The 16197-nt window shown below is 43.5% G+C and overlaps 1 protein-coding gene across 14 annotated transcripts in view; it reads right to left on the reverse strand.

The window, feature by feature from the left end:
- Positions 1–16197, reverse strand: part of ptprda (protein tyrosine phosphatase receptor type Da) — a 595150-nt gene that overhangs the window by 83977 nt on the left and 494976 nt on the right. For 8 of the 14 annotated variants that reach the window (XM_078214107.1, XM_078214108.1, XM_078214116.1 and 5 more), the window contains 2 exons: positions 16087–16128; positions 15469–15566 (listed from right to left, as the gene is read on the reverse strand). In XM_078214107.1, the coding sequence (XP_078070233.1) occupies positions 15469–15566; positions 16087–16128 (140 nt within the window). The remainder of the gene's footprint in view (positions 1–15468; positions 15567–16086; positions 16129–16197) is intronic. The other 6 variants (XM_078214119.1, XM_078214118.1, XM_078214117.1 and 3 more) reach the window with 1 other exon arrangement.

Below are 16197 nucleotides of genomic sequence, written 5' to 3' on the forward strand. Positions count from 1 at the left end.
GAGATATCATTTTCTATGACAGATGACACAAGGTTCCTAATTTCAGTATTTTTTCTCTTAGTGGGATTTTCACTCAATTACCTCAGTTTAATGCAAAACAAATGCATCAATGCAAAATGCACAAGAGCTAATTTCTTAGCATTAAAATCACTGTGTAGATGTTGTCAATACCACTCGCCCCTCCCCCCCAGGCTGCTGTGTTGTTATGTCGACAGGGTTTACAGCAGGCCTGGACAAAAAGGGACATGGCAAATGGTCCCTGCTGGGGGCTCGCAGTTAAGTACAGACTCCCCGGTGGGGGGAGAGTCATGCCTGGGCAGTCCCTTGGCACCGTTCCCTGGCAGTGCCAGGAGGCTTCCGTTGGGGAGGATTAGGTGGAGGCAGCTCCTGGGGACAGGGGCTGTTCCCTGGTGGAGGATGGGTCCTGTGTCCATGGGGGAGGTGGGTCCAGTGTCCATGAGGAAGTGGGGGACGGGGGCAGAGGTCACCCTGCCTGCATCACATGCCTCCAGGATTCTTTTGGACAATGTGTCAAAAAATGTCAGGAAAAGTTGGCAGTGCAGCCGGCAGGCACTTTCCCTGGCAGGCTTGACACATTGTCAAAATAAAGACAATTCCGCCAATAGTTTGACCTCAGAGTCCATCATAAAAGACCAGTGGATACAAAAATGTTGAATGGTATCCTTAACTTTAGCAATCTTGAGGAAAATCTGAAGTGCACTGATGATGCCAGTGGGCATCTGAAATGCATTCTTAATTGTCTGGGCAAATGAAACAAACACCTTAAAGAATACCTTCATGATTATTGATCTTCATTCAGATTGAGAGAGTATCAATGTAGGACAGCAGCATTACTCCCCCATTCAAAGTAAAACTTGTATTGTTTGGATTAACCAAAACATTGAATTGAACTCCCAACCACGATTTAAAAAAGTGTCCTTATATAAAGCTTAGTGATTTAAATGTTACTATTGCAGCTATCTACATATGCAATGAGGTTCAACAAAATTAATGATAGTCCTAAATGACTACTCAACATTGTTATCCTGTGCAGATGTGATATTCAAATAAAACAATGATTAAATTACCAAAGGTTGAATTGAATGTATTTTTAAAACTTTTTTTCTTATCTCTGTTTTCCCTTCCACACCATCTTCCTTCCTTCAGGGTAAGCAGATAAATAGATTTTATAGTCTACCTTAACATTTCATGACACTGTTGCTCCACAGAGACTGGTAAGAGGCTTTTATCCGTGACTCCATAAAGTAATTATGTAAGTACATAAAAAAAGGCTCCCCGATGATTCACTGAGGTTAGCCAGTGTGTAGCAGACATCAGACTGGAAAGATCGCAGGTACGATCCCCAGTCAGCATGGTAGAGGTGACTTAAATGACCTGAACTAACTGAAGAAGGAGAAATCAAGCAATGTTCTATCCAGGGACTCTTGTTAGAAGTGCATGTGTGCAGATCTGAACCAATTCGGCTTTGATTGCCCACCTGCACTAGTTCCTGAGGTCAAAGTACCTACCATAAGTTCCTGTCTAAATCCACACAAGACTAGTTGCACTGGAGCTGGACAAATTAGGGTAACTTTACCGCAGGATGGAATTGATGCCTTCAGAGTTGGGTAAGGCAGGATATTGAGAAGGAAATAAAGAAACCATTAGCATTAGGTTACCTCTAACACTGAACAATCCAGCTGAGCATCAACAAAGTGCAACATTATTTTAAGAGATAGGATCAGGCAAGCTAGGAAAGTGTTTATCTGGAGTAAGGGGAAATATGAAGCCATCAGGCAGGAGATTAGAGGCGGAAATTGGAAGGAGGCATTCTCGAGGAAAAGTACTGAAGTAAGGTGGCAGATTTTCAAGGAATGTTTGTCTGGAGCTCTGCATGACAACGTTCTGATGAGACAGGGAGGTGTTGGTAGGTTACGGGAACCGTGGTGCACGAAAGCTGCGCTGAACCTAGTCAAAAATAAAAGGAAAGTGTACAAAAGGTTCAGAGAGCTAGGCGATGATAGGGATCTAGATGAGTATACGGCTTGTAGGAAGGGACTTAAGAAAGAAATTAGGAGAGCCAGAAGGGGTCACGAGAAGGCCTTGGCAGGTAAGATTAAGGAGAACTCTAAGGCGTTCTATAAATATGTGAAGAGTAAAAGGATGAGATGTGAAGGAATAGGACCTATAAAAGGTGAAGGTGAGAAAGTCTGTACAGAACCGGAAGAAATAGCAGAGGTGCTTAATGAATATTTTACCTCGGTATTCACGGTGGAAAAAGACCTGGGTGGTTGTACTACAGGATTGAGGCAGACTGAAAGGATTGAGTATGTGGACATTAAGAAAGGATGTGTTGGAAATTTTGAATAGCATCAAGATAGATATGGGACCGGATGGGATGTACCCCAGGTTACTGTGGGAGGCGAGGGAAGAGATTGCAGAGCCTCTGGCGATGATCTTTGTGTCGTCGATGAAGACGGGAGAGGTTCCGGAGGATTGGAGGATTGCGGATGTGGTTCCTATATTCAAGAAAGGGAATAGGGATAGTCCAGGAAATTACCGACCAGTGAGTCTAACCTCAGTGGTTGATAAGTTGATGGAGAAGATCCTGAGGGACAGGATTTATGAACATTTAGAGAAGTTTAGTGTGCTCAAAAGTAGTCAGCACAGCTTTGTCAAAGGCAAATCGTGCTTTACGAGCCTGGTGGAGTTCTTTGAAAATGTGACTAAACACATTGACAAAGGAAAAGCGGTAGATGTGGTTTACATGGACTTCAGCAAGACGTTCGATAAGGTCCTCCATGCAAGACTTCTCGAGAAAGTGAGAGGGCATGGGATCCAAGGGGCTGTTGCCTTGTGGAATCAGAACCGGCTTGCCTGCAGAAGGCAGAGAGTGGTTGTAGACGGGTCTTTTTCTGAATGGAGGTCGGTCACCAGTGGAGTGCCCCAGGGATCTGTTCTGGGACCCTTGCCGTTTGTCATTTTCATAAATGACCTGGATGAGGAAGTGGAGGGATGGGTTGGTAAGTTTGCCAACGACACCAAGGTTGGTGGTGTTGTGGATAGGTTGGAGTGATGTCAGAAGCTGCAGCGTGACATAGATAGGATGCAAGACTGGGCGGAGAAGTGGCAGATGGACTTCAACCCCGATAAATGTGTAGTGGTCCATTTTGGCAGGTCAAATGGGATGAAGGAGTATAATATCAAGGGTAAGATTCTTAGCAGTGTAGAGGATCAGAAGGACCTTGGGGTCCGGGTCCATAGGACTCTAAAATCGGCCTCGCAGGTAGAGGAGGTGGTTAAGAAGGCATATGGTGTGCTGGCCTTCATCAATCGAGGGATTGAGTTTAGGAGTCGGGAGATAATGATGCAGCTTTATAAGACCCTCGTCAGACCCCACTTGGAGTACTGTGCTCAGTTCTGGTCGCCTTATTACAGGAGGGATGTGGAAATGATTGAAAGGGTGCAGAGAAGATTTACAAGGATGTTGCCTGGATTGGTTGGCATGCCTTATGAGGATAGGCTGAGGGAGCTCGGTCTTTTCTCCTTGGAGAGACGAAGGATGAGAGGTGACCTGATAGAGGTGTTCAAGATGTTGAGAGGTATAGGTCGGGTGGATTCCCGGAGGCTTTTTCCCAGGGCTGAAATGGTTGCTACGAGAGGACACAGGTTTAAGGTGCTGGGGAGTAGGTACAGGGGAGATGTCAGGGGTAAGTTTTTCACTCAGAGGGTGGTGGGTGAGTGAAATCGGCTGCCGTCAGTAGTGGTGGAGGCAAACTCGATAGGGTCTTTTAAGAGACTTCTGGATGAGTACATGGGACTTGATAGGATTGAGGGTTATAGGTAAGCCTATATATAAGCCTAGGTAGGTAGGGACATGACCGACGCAATTTGTGGGCCGAAGGGCCTGTTTGTGCTGTATTTTTTTCTATGTTCTAAAATGTGATTATTATATAATGTAGACAAAGAATGGCCCAGGTTGATGATTGACAAGTTAGCTCAACACGGCTCAACTACTGTGAGGATACTAGTCAGGCTCTGAGGATGGGAAGACCTTCCTGCTCCTGATTGCTATGCAGTGGCAAAACTGGACGGACAATTCTCCAACTTTCTGTGCTTTTGGGGAGCCTCATCTTCCAACAGCATATACCAGAACGTATGGAGGACACTGAATATGATGTTCTAATTTTTCTCATTCAGCAGGTGAAGTTTTCTATCAGAGAGTGAACGAGAAATCTTTTGTGTGTAGCTTTTCTGTTATCACGGTAGAGACCAGGAAGGTGATTATTTATTTTTAGACTCCGAAAATCTAGGTATTCACTAAAAGAACAAAGAATAAAGAAAAGTACAGCACAGGAACAGGCCCTTTGGTCCTCCAAGCTTGCGCCGATCATAATGCCCTTGCTACACTAAAGAAAACCTTCTGCCCTTACTTGGCCTGTATCCCTCTATTCCCTCCCTATTCATGTACCCATCCAGATGCCTCTTAAATGTTGCTGATGTGCCTGCTTCCATCACCTCCTTTGGCAGCGTGTTTCAGGCACCCACTCTCTGCATGAAAAACTTGTCCTGCACATCTCCCTTAAACCTTTCTGCTCTCACCTTGAACCTATGCCCCAATGTAATTGACACTTCCACCCTGGAAAAAAGCCTTTGCTGTCCACCCTATCCATGTCTCTCATAATTTTGTAGACCTCCATCAGGTCTCCCCTCAGCCCTCATTTTTCCAGTGAAAACAATCCTCGGAAGAAAGAAAAAAGTCCTGGAAATAATCCTAGAAAGAAAGAAGCCACAAGGTTCATGGTTTAAATTTTTAAAAATTCACTACACGAAAGTCAAAGAACATAAACTACCCTCCATCTCACCTAGTTAGTGACATTAACGGTATTAAAATTACAATGAACACCGATACCTTTCCTTGAAACTGAATTGCTTCACTCACATTTCGTTCTGCACCCATTTCACTTGTATCCCAAAACTCAGGTCAGATACTTATCAGAAATTGGAAGATTAACAATCTGGTCTGAGTACTATTTCAAAGATTTGTGTCATGCTTCAGATTTCTTGGACTATCCGCTTACTTCCGGCAAGGTATTCCCTTCAAATCTCCTCCAACTGTCCCATGGTTGTAGACTTTCAGTTCACCACAGGTTTGCATCTAAACCTCTCTCTCTCTCCTCAGCTTGACTATCCCAGAAGACAAACTCACTTTTAGGAGTCCTTCACTTAACAAAGAGTTTATATTCTTTTCACTAGCACCCAGAATTTTAGCTGAATTCTGGTGGGAAGAAATGTTCCCTTCTATGCAGCATGATTGTTTCAAACTAAAACTCAAGCACAGCTGGAGACCAGAGCCACAGTCAGGGACCTACTCACCCCTATAATTAACTTCTTGTTGACCCTTTACTATTTATCTCCCAAGTAGCTTGGTCACATGATCAGTCCTGGGAATAGGGTGCTTTACAAAAAAACTTCCACAGAACATAAAACATAGTTTTTTTCCTGCAAAAAACTACATGGGCTATCACAATTGGTTGTAGTTAAAATTGGGCCCAGCTATGGTAACCCCTCCTGGCTGAGCAGTCACTACTTAAGTTTGTAAATAAAGTTGGCCACATATATATATATATATATTATATATATATATATAATATACCCTAGCTTATGAGTAAATTTATGAATCCTTGCAGATGGAAACATACCATTAGATTTTCTTTCTTAAAAATATTATTGCAATTTTAAAAAAATGCATGTTTCTTCCAGGAGGGAATAAACAAGAACTGTTCTCCACTGGGTTGTGCAGTCAACTTGCAAGGCACCCAAATATTGGTAGAAACACTTTAAATCAATTTATCTATCGCTCTCATTCTTATTTAAATGTATATTTAAAATTCAACATTATCCACCTTAACCTCTCTTATTATATTCACACTATATTTTAAAATCCTTCACGTTTTTTAAATGTATTATCATGGGACACAGGTGTCACAGGCTGGCCAGCATTTATTACCCATCCCAAGTTGCCCGAGGGCAGCTGAGAGTCACCCGCATTACTGTGGTTCTGGAGTTACATTAGGCCAGACCAGGTAGGGACGACAGGTTTCCTTCTCTAAAGGACATTAGTGAACCAGATGGGTTTTTCCGATAATTGTTTATGGTTTCATGGTCATCAGCAAATTTTTAATTCCAGATTTTTTTTATTGTATTCAAATTCTACCATCTGCCACGGTGGGATTTGAACCTGGGTCCCCAGAACATTAGCTGAGGTTTTGGATTAATAGTCTAGCGATAATACCACGAGGCTCACCTCCCCGACATTATTTTTGTTTATTCTGGATCTCTCCCTTCAATTGGAAATTGGGAACAAATTTAGGGAAAGGAGATTTTAACTCATGGAAGGGTTTTTCTTGGCTCCAGACTTGAATGGTTGCATCATCAATGTGATGAAATTAAAATATGAAGTACTTTTGCAAGGCAAATGCTTTGTCGAGAAATAAACTCAGCCACAGCACAGGAGAACTTTCAACGTTGCCCTGATATCCCAGGGCTAATTCTTCAAGATTCCACCCAGTCCAATTTGAACAATTGATCTCAATCACTGGCTGTGGTCTCTCATTATTTAGCCAGCTGTGTATTGTGATGGAATCCTAACTTTACAGCCTCTGGGAGAGTGACTGGGCAGCAGTGAAGGCCCCATTCCCACTTTCAGAGATGTTGATGGTTTTGCGAAACATCTTTTGAGAGCAGTGTTTTTGGCCTTTGAGGTTTCCAACGGGTTTCCACAATCTGGTGATGAGTTTGATTTTTAAAAAATCTCCGAGTTGCATTAAATTTCAGGCATTCTGTGACAAACGGGCTGATCGACCCCTCAGCTGTGTGGGTCAGCTTGCGCAGTGCCACAACTGTCGGGCTACATCAGGGGTTGACAGAACTGGAGGACAGGTTTGGCTTGCTAGCGTAATAAGGCCTGTGAAACACAATCACATGATCACACCACTGGGGGTGGGGGGTGCAATGTGTAAAGGTGGCCTCATGGCCATGTTTGCTGTGGAGAAGATTCTGAAGAAGATCCTGAAGAAGAAGTAGAAGAAAAAGAGGAAGGCAAAGACTGGATCCAGGAGCAGTTGCAGTTACGTTGAAGGAAACAATTGACCTGGATGGGCCAAACAGTGCATAAGGTTGTCAATGGCCCAGTAATACTGGTGGATCCATGTCATCGAGATCGGAGCGAGCAGAGCTGAAATGCCTCTGGAGGAGACGTGTGCCATTTTGTTGAAAACTGCGCCTGTGGAACTCAGGTTGAGAGAGAAAGAGCTGCTATTAGATAGGAATCAGTGGCTAAATCCCTAAAGGACGCCAAAACAGGTATGGAAAATCAGAGCTCTGAAGGAATTTGTGGCTGAAATTGGTAACATATATGCTGAGTGGATTGCCTAATAGTTCTGAGAGACTAATCTTTGTTGTGTCTGCTATTAAATATATAAGTTATAATTCATATTGAGAGTGATTTGTCTGTTAATTGATGTTGATTTTGGTTTGATTGTTAAAGTAAAAACTTTAAACAAAGGTGAAATCAGCACTGAAGAAGACTTCCAGACTCGAATCGATAGACAGGATTCTCGAGTCACGTGCGCCCCAAGACTGGAAATTCTCGCCTGAGCTCAACGGACCTTTGAATGGTCGGTCAAATTTTCTGTTTCCCCTGCTTCGATTCAGGAGAATTTCAGCTGTTAACTCTGTTACTCTCTCCACGGATGCTGCCGGACTGCTGAGTTTTTCCAGCGTTTTCTGTTCCTATTTCAGATTTCCAGCATCCGTAGTATTTTGCTTGTATTTTAGTGAAATTTTGTCCATTGATTTTTTTCATTGGAGTCATTTGGTAAATATGGTTCCTTTGGATAGTTGGAGTGGGATTTTCCAGCCACGCTCGCCCCAAGGCCAGAAAACCCCACCCGACGTCAACGGACCTTTGCATGGCCCGCGTCCTGCCCGCTACGATTTCCATGGTGGGCAGGACGGGGAAATTCTGCCCTTAATCTCCACAAGAATCCTATCAATTCCCAAGTTACAACTTCCTCCTTTATCCGAAAAATTTTCCTTTTAGCCATAGGTCTCTTGTGGAGCCCTAGTCAGGTCTTCTAAAAGTTCACATAGGTAGCTGGGTAGCTTTCATCTTGGATGGGAGCTGAAACCCATTGCATACATGATCTAATTTTTGTTCCAGTGAAGCTGACAGATTGGAAAACCCCACCTGGTTCTGCCTGTTTCCCAGGTGGGGAGCTTGGTTAAAATTGCCTCCACTGAATCTAACCAAGACTCACAATTTATCCGTTTCTCCCATTTATAAGTTGAAGAAAGCGGGATCAATAACAAGGGCAAGATTGTGAATTGACTGTTTCCCCCCTTTTATTTATTGCATTCTTTTCATGCAAAACGCACTCACTGCATTTTGACTGACAAAAATTGAACCATTTAAGAAATTATGTGGCCCAGAAGTTAGCCTTCAAACATTCATAGTATATACTTCAATTCAAAACTAAGGACAGTTTCATAAATCATGAAGAAAAATGTATTTTATGATTAGCATAGTGCATTTGTAGCAACTTGGCACTTATTCAGATGTGCTTTTAATTTCCTGACAGGATTGAACAATTTGCCTATAATCAACTGTAAGTAGGGACAGGCAGATAACACTGTCACATTTTCAGAAAATAGAAATGAAGCAAAATTCATCCAAGTAGCAGAAAAAAAATACTGTGTACAAACTTATGAATCAGTAACAGGAGTGGACCACTTAGCATGTCGAGCCTGTTCCAGCATTCAATATTATAACCTCAACTCCACATTCGCACCTACCCCGCTACACTTTCAACCCCTTGCTTTTCAAGGATCCATCTAACTCTGCCTTAAAGAATATTCAAACTCGGCTTCAACCGCCTTTTGAGGAAGAGTTCCAAAGACTTATGACCCTCTGAGAGAAAGAAATCCTCCTTATCCCTGTCATAAATGGGCGACCCTTTATTTTTAAACAGCAGCCCCCAGTATTAGTTTCTCTCACAAGAGGAAACATCCTCTCCACATTGATCCTGTCACTCAGCTCCTGATTTCATTACAGCCTCGGTTCAAACATGGACAAAGGAGCTGAACTCCAGGGGTGAGATAAGAGTGACTGCCCTTAATGTTAAGGCAGCATTTGACCGAGTGTAGCATCAAGGAGCCCGAGCAAAACTGGAGTCAATGTGAATCAGGAGGGGAAACTCTCGGCTGACTGGAGTCATACCTCGCACAAAGAGAGATGATTGTGGTAGTTGAAAGTCAGCTCCAGGACATCACTGCAGGATTCCTCAGGGTAGGGTCTGAGGCCCAATCATCTGTAGCTGCTTCAGCAATAACTTTTCTTCCATTGTAAGGTCAGAAATAGGGATGTTTGGGGGATGGGGGGAGGATGGTGGCAGCAGCTTGTCTTTTTATTAGAGAAATGAGCTTTGCTATGGCTCTTTAATTCAGTCATATCAATAGCATCTCACTTCGGGGTTTCCCAACCAAACAAGAGTGCAGGTGTGATGAAACCCTGCACCCGTTTGAAGAGGGACCCTGGCAGGTGCCAAAGTGGCTGAATTCTACATTGCTTCCTGAGGCTTCGGCAACCACAGAAATGGAAAGGAGATGTCACCGCCTCCCTTCGCCACCATCTCCCACCTCCCCTCCCAGTCTCTGTCTCTTCCCTGGATATCCTGCGACAGGATCTGAGGCATTGAAGTGAAGAACTGTTTCCTGCAGATAGGAGAAAGAGGCCAACTTCTCAAACCAAGCAGGATGGAAGCAGTGCCCAAAAAGCAGCAGCAGTATGGTCTCTCAGACATAGATACAGAGCCCCAAGTGGTTTAATTTCCTCAGGAGGACAGGAAAACTGAGTGACATCCTATTTTCAGGTGGTAAGTCACACATTCTGACTTCCCCAGCATTCTTCTGCACAACGCTCTTCAGCCCAACACATCTTGCAACTCCACTCCCTCTCCAGGCATCTCCTCCCATCCCCATCCAAAACAGCCAACAGTGATACTTTCCGTCATCTTAGTGCCATTTCACACTTATGCCTTTCAGTCAACCTCCACAAGTGTTGTCATTCCTTCCTCGCCACACAATCCATTTCTAACACTCCAAGTCTTCTGCCCACTCCATGCAGCTGAGGGCACATGGAATCAAAGAATTATTACAGGACAAAATGAGGCCAATTGGCTCCAGGGAGAGAGAGAACCAGGGAAGGTCCTTTAATGAAAGCCACCTTGGCGGCCACTGGGAATGGATGTTCATGAAGGAGGTCTTGTTCCAGGAGGCTGCAGATATCAGTGATGACTTGTCATGAGCCTTGTGAGGTACTGGTGGCTAGAAAAGATAAGAAAGGCATGATCTTCTGGCTGTAAAAGCTTGTATTGGAGGTATTGTCTCCATGTCGCTGGATCTCTGAGTCCATGCCCTCTGTCCTATTGAGCATCATGGAGCTGCAAAGAAGGCAGCTTCTGCTGCTCCTGGTGCTATCAGTGTTGGTATTGCTGCTTCTGGTGTGGTTGAGGTTCCTCTTGCTCCTCATCAGAGGTCCAAGGTAGAGCTGCAAAAGTTGTTCCCACGTCATAGTTAAGGCTGACAGCAAGGGTGTGCAGCTGAGAGGAAGCAGAGAGGCTTCCAAAAGGTTGGGAATTGCTTGTGATGCAATGAAATCTGGCTCCCACAGCAAGTGATGTGAGCAAACATTGCACATGGATTGGCCAGAAGGTATGCAATTGCACTGTTCAAAGGCGTTCCAGCCTGTCAGTTTCATTGATCAATGACTCCTTGCAGTGATCTTGACCTGTTGACCCTGGCAAGTTTGACACAGCTTGGGGAACTTGTGCACCAGCTGATAAACCCAGATACTGGCTTCAATCCACAATTAACTGATTATTTACATTTTTAAATTACTTACCCAAAGGTGCACAGGGGTTCCTCCCTTTGCCTCCAAAGGTACCCCAGTAAAATCCAGATTTCTGACTTGCCAGATTTTGCAGGGATGTAACATACTCCCCCCTCCCAACCCCTCCCTCCCCTGCTTGGGCAACTGAACTCACTCCTCCTTGGCAGTTAAAATTTATGTTAAATGTTGATGACACCACTGATTAGATAAACACTTGGATTATTGCGAAAATTCCTGCTTATCATATTATAAAAAGGGCTTGGAGGCAGTGAACAAGTTGAAAAATTAAATTTAATAGATTGGTGCCAGAACTTGAAAGCTACACCTGTCAGGAAGAAACTGAAAGGGCTGGGACCCGTTCTCTAGGAAAGAGGAAACTGTCAGGATGGCTTGACAGCGGTCTTTAAGATTATGGAAGAGTTTGATGGTAACGTTAAGAGATGATTTTTCCACTTTTGGGGACAGCTCAGAACCACAGATCAACAAGATAAGTCATTAAGAAACCCAGTACGGAATTCGCTAAAAAAATATTTTCCCAGTGAGAGGTTCGAACGTGGAACTTTCTACCACAAAGTATAGTTGAGCATAGATTCATTTAAGAGGAAGCTAGATAAACATATGGGAGGAAAATAAATAGAAGGATATATTGATTGATGAAGAAGAGTGAGAGGAGATTAGTGTGAAGTCCTGGCACGGATCTGTTCGCAAAGATCTGTTTCTGAGTTGTAAATACCAGTAAGAAGTCTCACAACACCAGGTTAAAGTCCAACAGGTTTATTTGGTAGCAAATAATGGTATTTGCTACCAAATAAACCTGTTGGACTTTAACCTGGTGAGACTTCTTTCTGTGTTCACCCCAGTCCAAAGCCGGCATCTCCACATCATCTGTAAATGTCAACCAGCTATGTAAAACTGAGATTCATGCTCAATTCCTCCTCCACTTCAATTGTCGCAGCTTTTCTGATTCTTTACTCAGACTCCAAAACATTCATCGGGGAAAAGTCCACGTCTGACATCTTGACATTTTTTTCTGTCGCAGAAATACCTAAGTTCTTGTCAACACAGATTTTGTTGAGAGTTTGAACTTCTCTTTCCCCTCGACCCGAGCAGTCAGGGGGATGTTAGCTGAAGGTTAATTTCTGCCTGACAAGGAGAGTGAAAAATTGCCGGTCAGATCGGCCCAGGTGATCCTCAGACATTCCACTGTCAGCAGCTGTAAAGTGCTGGCTTTGAAAGGCAAAGAGGCAGGTTGTCCACCCAGTTTCTTGATGGGGAAAGCGTGTGCTACACGTACACAGAATCAAAGAATAGGTTCAGAGAATCCCTACAGTGTAGGGGATAACATATTGATCTGGATAGAAGATTGGCTTGCTATCAGGAAACAGAGCCATTAATGTTTTTTTTCTGGATGTCACGGTGGTGTGCCACAATGATCAGTGCTGTGGGCTCACATTTTACAATTCATGTAAATGACTTGGATGAAAGGTATGGTTGCTAAATTTGCTGATGATACAAAGATAGGTAGGATAGTAAGTTGTGAAGAGGGCATAAGGAAGCTTCAAGGGCACATAAATAAGTGGGTAAATATCTAGCAAATGGAGTTTAAAGTGGGGAAGTGGGAAATTGTCCATTTTGGCAGGAAAAATTAAAAAAGCATTTACCTCAACGGCGAGAGATTGCAGAGCTCTGAGATGCAGAGGGATCTGTGGGATCTCATGTATGAAGCAAAAAAGGGCAGTATGCAGGTACAGCAAGTAATGAAGAAATATAGAATGTCATCGTTTATTGTGAAAGGAATAGAATACAAAAGTCGGGAGGTTATGCTTCAGTTGTACAGGGTATTGGTGAGGCCACACCTGGAGTGTTGTGTACCGTACGAGTCTCCTTACTTAAGGAATGATATAAATGTGTTGGAAGCAGTTCAGAGAAGGTTACTAAATTAATACCTGGATTGGGAAGGTTGTCTTTTGAGCAAAGATTGGATACATTAGGCTTGTATCAGCAGAGTTTATCAGAGTAAGTGGCGACTTGATTGAAACAGATAAGATCCCGAGCAGTCTTGAAAGGGTGGATATGGGGAGGATGTTTCCACCTGTAGGTGAATCTAGAACTGGGTGCCACTGTTTAAAAATAAGGGATTGTCCATTGAAGACAGAAATTGGAATTTTTTTCTCTCAGAGGGTTCTCAGTCTTTGGAACTCTTTACCTCAAAAGGCTGTGGAAGTTGAGTCTTTGAATGTTTTTAAGGCACAGGTAGATAGATTCTTGCTAAACAAGGGGGTGAAAGGTTCACGGGTGTAGGGGGGATGTTGCAGTCAGATCAGCCATGACCGTATTGAATGGCAGAGCAGGCTTAAAGGACCAAGTGGCTGACTCCTGCTCCTAACTTGTATATTCGTTTAACATTAAAGTGCCAAAATTAATTCAAATATCAATGCAAAATGGCGAAAGTGTGGAATAATACCAACCTGAGCCTGGAGGCTAAAAATATTGGAAATGTCACGGTCGAGAACATCTCCGATGTGGTGAAAGTGGCAAAAGTAGCCAAATTCCTAAGTCCCATCCCGAACGTGTCGCTTCCTATTTTCCCAGGGGTGGGAATGGGGGCGGGCCGGAGTTCACACACATGTAGTTATTGGACGCAGCTGGCCACTTCAATCATCAGCTGCCTCAACACAATGCTGATTTTTGCATCCCTCTGGTGTGAAACCCGGAGTGTGCAGATTAGACCAGGTAACAGCTGGTCTGAACTTTGTTGATTTGCTTGGATAGCCCTTTGGATCTGGTCCCAGGACACCTTTGAAGGAGGTAAAGTGCCTTGTGGAGTAGGTCAGGTGCCTTTGGAATTGTTAAAAGCAGGCACAATGTGGGTGACAAGTGTGTAAACTGATTACTGTAATGCTCATTCAAACTGTCAGCCAAGGTGTTAAAATCAACTATCAAAACTGTCAGAAGCACCTGTCAGAGAGACCTGTCAAAGGGAGCTGTCAGAACTTTCAAGAAGACGGGTCAGGACTGTCAACAGGATCTAGCAAGATCAACAGTCAAACGGTGCTATCAAACTTTCAAGGCATTTAAAAGTCCTGTTCTTTAATTTTTAAAAAACACGTCTGGAGTATTAAAAGCAGCATTGTTTGCTATGGATACAGGGGCGTGGGTTAGCATGGAGACTGTGAGGTGTTATGGGGTAGGTACGAGCATAAGGTGGCATGGAGTGTTTAGGAGGTTATGGAGGTGGATAAAGGGCATGGGTTAGCATGGATGGGGCATAAAGAGTGTGTGTGTGTGGTGGGGGAATGAGGGCTGGAGGGATGTTTTGTGTTGTATTCTTTTTTCAAACTTGGACCAAGTGCCTGAGGACAGAGGTAGGCCTTCTGACCAGACTGCCTCGGCATCCGACAGCCTCCTCACTTGTTCAGAGCAATAGCCAGACTCCTGTTTCGCCTCACAACGGCTGTCCTATTTGCTGATTGTGTTCAGCATTTTCTGTTCGTAGGGACATAGGAATTAGGAGCAGAAGTAGGCAATTCAGCCCTTCGAGCCTGCTCCTCCATTCAATCAGATCATGGCTGATCTCTGCCTGGTCTCAAATCCATCTCCTACCTGTTCCCCATATCCCTTTAACCCATTTTTAAAATCAGAAATATATTTATCACCTTCTTGAAATCATTCAATGATTCAGACTCCACCGCGCTATGGGGCAGCGAGTTCCACAAATTCACCACCCTCTGCAAGAAGTAGTTCCTCCTCATCTCAGTTTTAAATCTACCGCCTCTCAACCTATGCCTGTGACCTCTTGTTCTAGATTGCCCCACAAGGGAAAACATTTGGTCTACATTTACTTTTAGTATTTTATTTACCTCAAACTGTTCAATCTCTCCTCATATGGCAACCCTTTCATCCCTGGAATCAATCTGGTGAACCTCCTCTGAACTGCCTCATATTTTATACTTCCATCTCCCCACTGTTTTAAGACTGAGGTATGTGCCTCCAAGATAAAACAGGAGCTGAAAATGCTAGAATTTTTAAATAAGAACAGAAAATATTGCCAATTCACAGCAGGCCGGCCAGCGTCTGTTAACCTGCTCTCTTTACAGATGCTGACTGTGCATTTGAGTTTCAGGGTTACAAATATTACTTCATTCAGTATCACATCACACATGTACATTATCACCTATAATTTCAGGTTACTTTCATAGTATCTATTTCGAATGAACAATTTTCTAATCTCCATTTTTAAGCACAGTTTCCTTCTGAGATGCTTTGCTCCAATCGTTTTAGGGCTACTTCAAAACCTCAATTTGGGGCCAAAGCTCCATTCTAAATGAAAAATAATTCCATTCCTGTAAAAGGAATCATAAAGAGTAAAGAACAAGCTATAAAGGATCAATAATTGAGCAATTGTTTCTTCAAAAGAAAGCAAGGTGTCCTCTTCTTTCTTTAGTCTAGCTGCATTTTATCACATTTTAAAGCAGACATGAAAAATGTTGTACATGGTAACAACATTAAGTGTTTACCTCATACTCTTGTGAGAACTTCAAGTTGTCATTGGCTTTCAGTCGCTCAATGTGATCCGCAAGCTCAGAGATAGGGATTGGTGGATGGTTGGCCATGCCTGACAAATTGGACAAGAATAAAATGCGTGTTACATCGGCAGCGTTTAATGACAAAGCAGCATAACACAGGTCTGAAAAGCAATTGTTAGGAGAGCTTGACGTGTAAACTAGTAACCATGTTTGATGTGGAGAGAGAGAATAAAGCAGGCAGACAGTTTAATTACTCAAAGCAGGGCATGCTCAGAAGAGAAGAGCTCTCAAGGCAATTAACAGTCACCGAGCATGCTCTGAAAAGCTCACATTCCTCAAGTGGAAAGGGTAATAAAGTTTGGGCTGCATGTCGCTGAGGTTAGCTGGGCTGAGAGGATGGAAGGTTAGCCCTGACGCTGACTGCTGCTTTGAGTAATGACGGCGTTGCCACTTCAGACTTTCCTCCCTGCAATGTACGAAATGCTTGTCTGTATCGAGTTAGAATGAAAACTGCGGCATGTGAACTACACAACAAGCAGCCAGAAGCCTGAAAGGAGAGAACAGTGTCCAGAAGGAAGAAGAAATGAACTAATGTTAGGGGAAACTAACTTGTCGAATGGAGGTTACCATGGTAACTGGAGACACCTGAACCTGCAAAGAAAATGGGGGGTGTATAAATAAAGTTTCTGCTCTTCCACCGAAGAAAAATGAGATGGAAAA

This window comes from Mustelus asterias, chromosome 6, assembly GCF_964213995.1.
Source record: "Mustelus asterias chromosome 6, sMusAst1.hap1.1, whole genome shotgun sequence".
Classification (NCBI taxonomy): domain Eukaryota; kingdom Metazoa; phylum Chordata; class Chondrichthyes; order Carcharhiniformes; family Triakidae; genus Mustelus; species Mustelus asterias.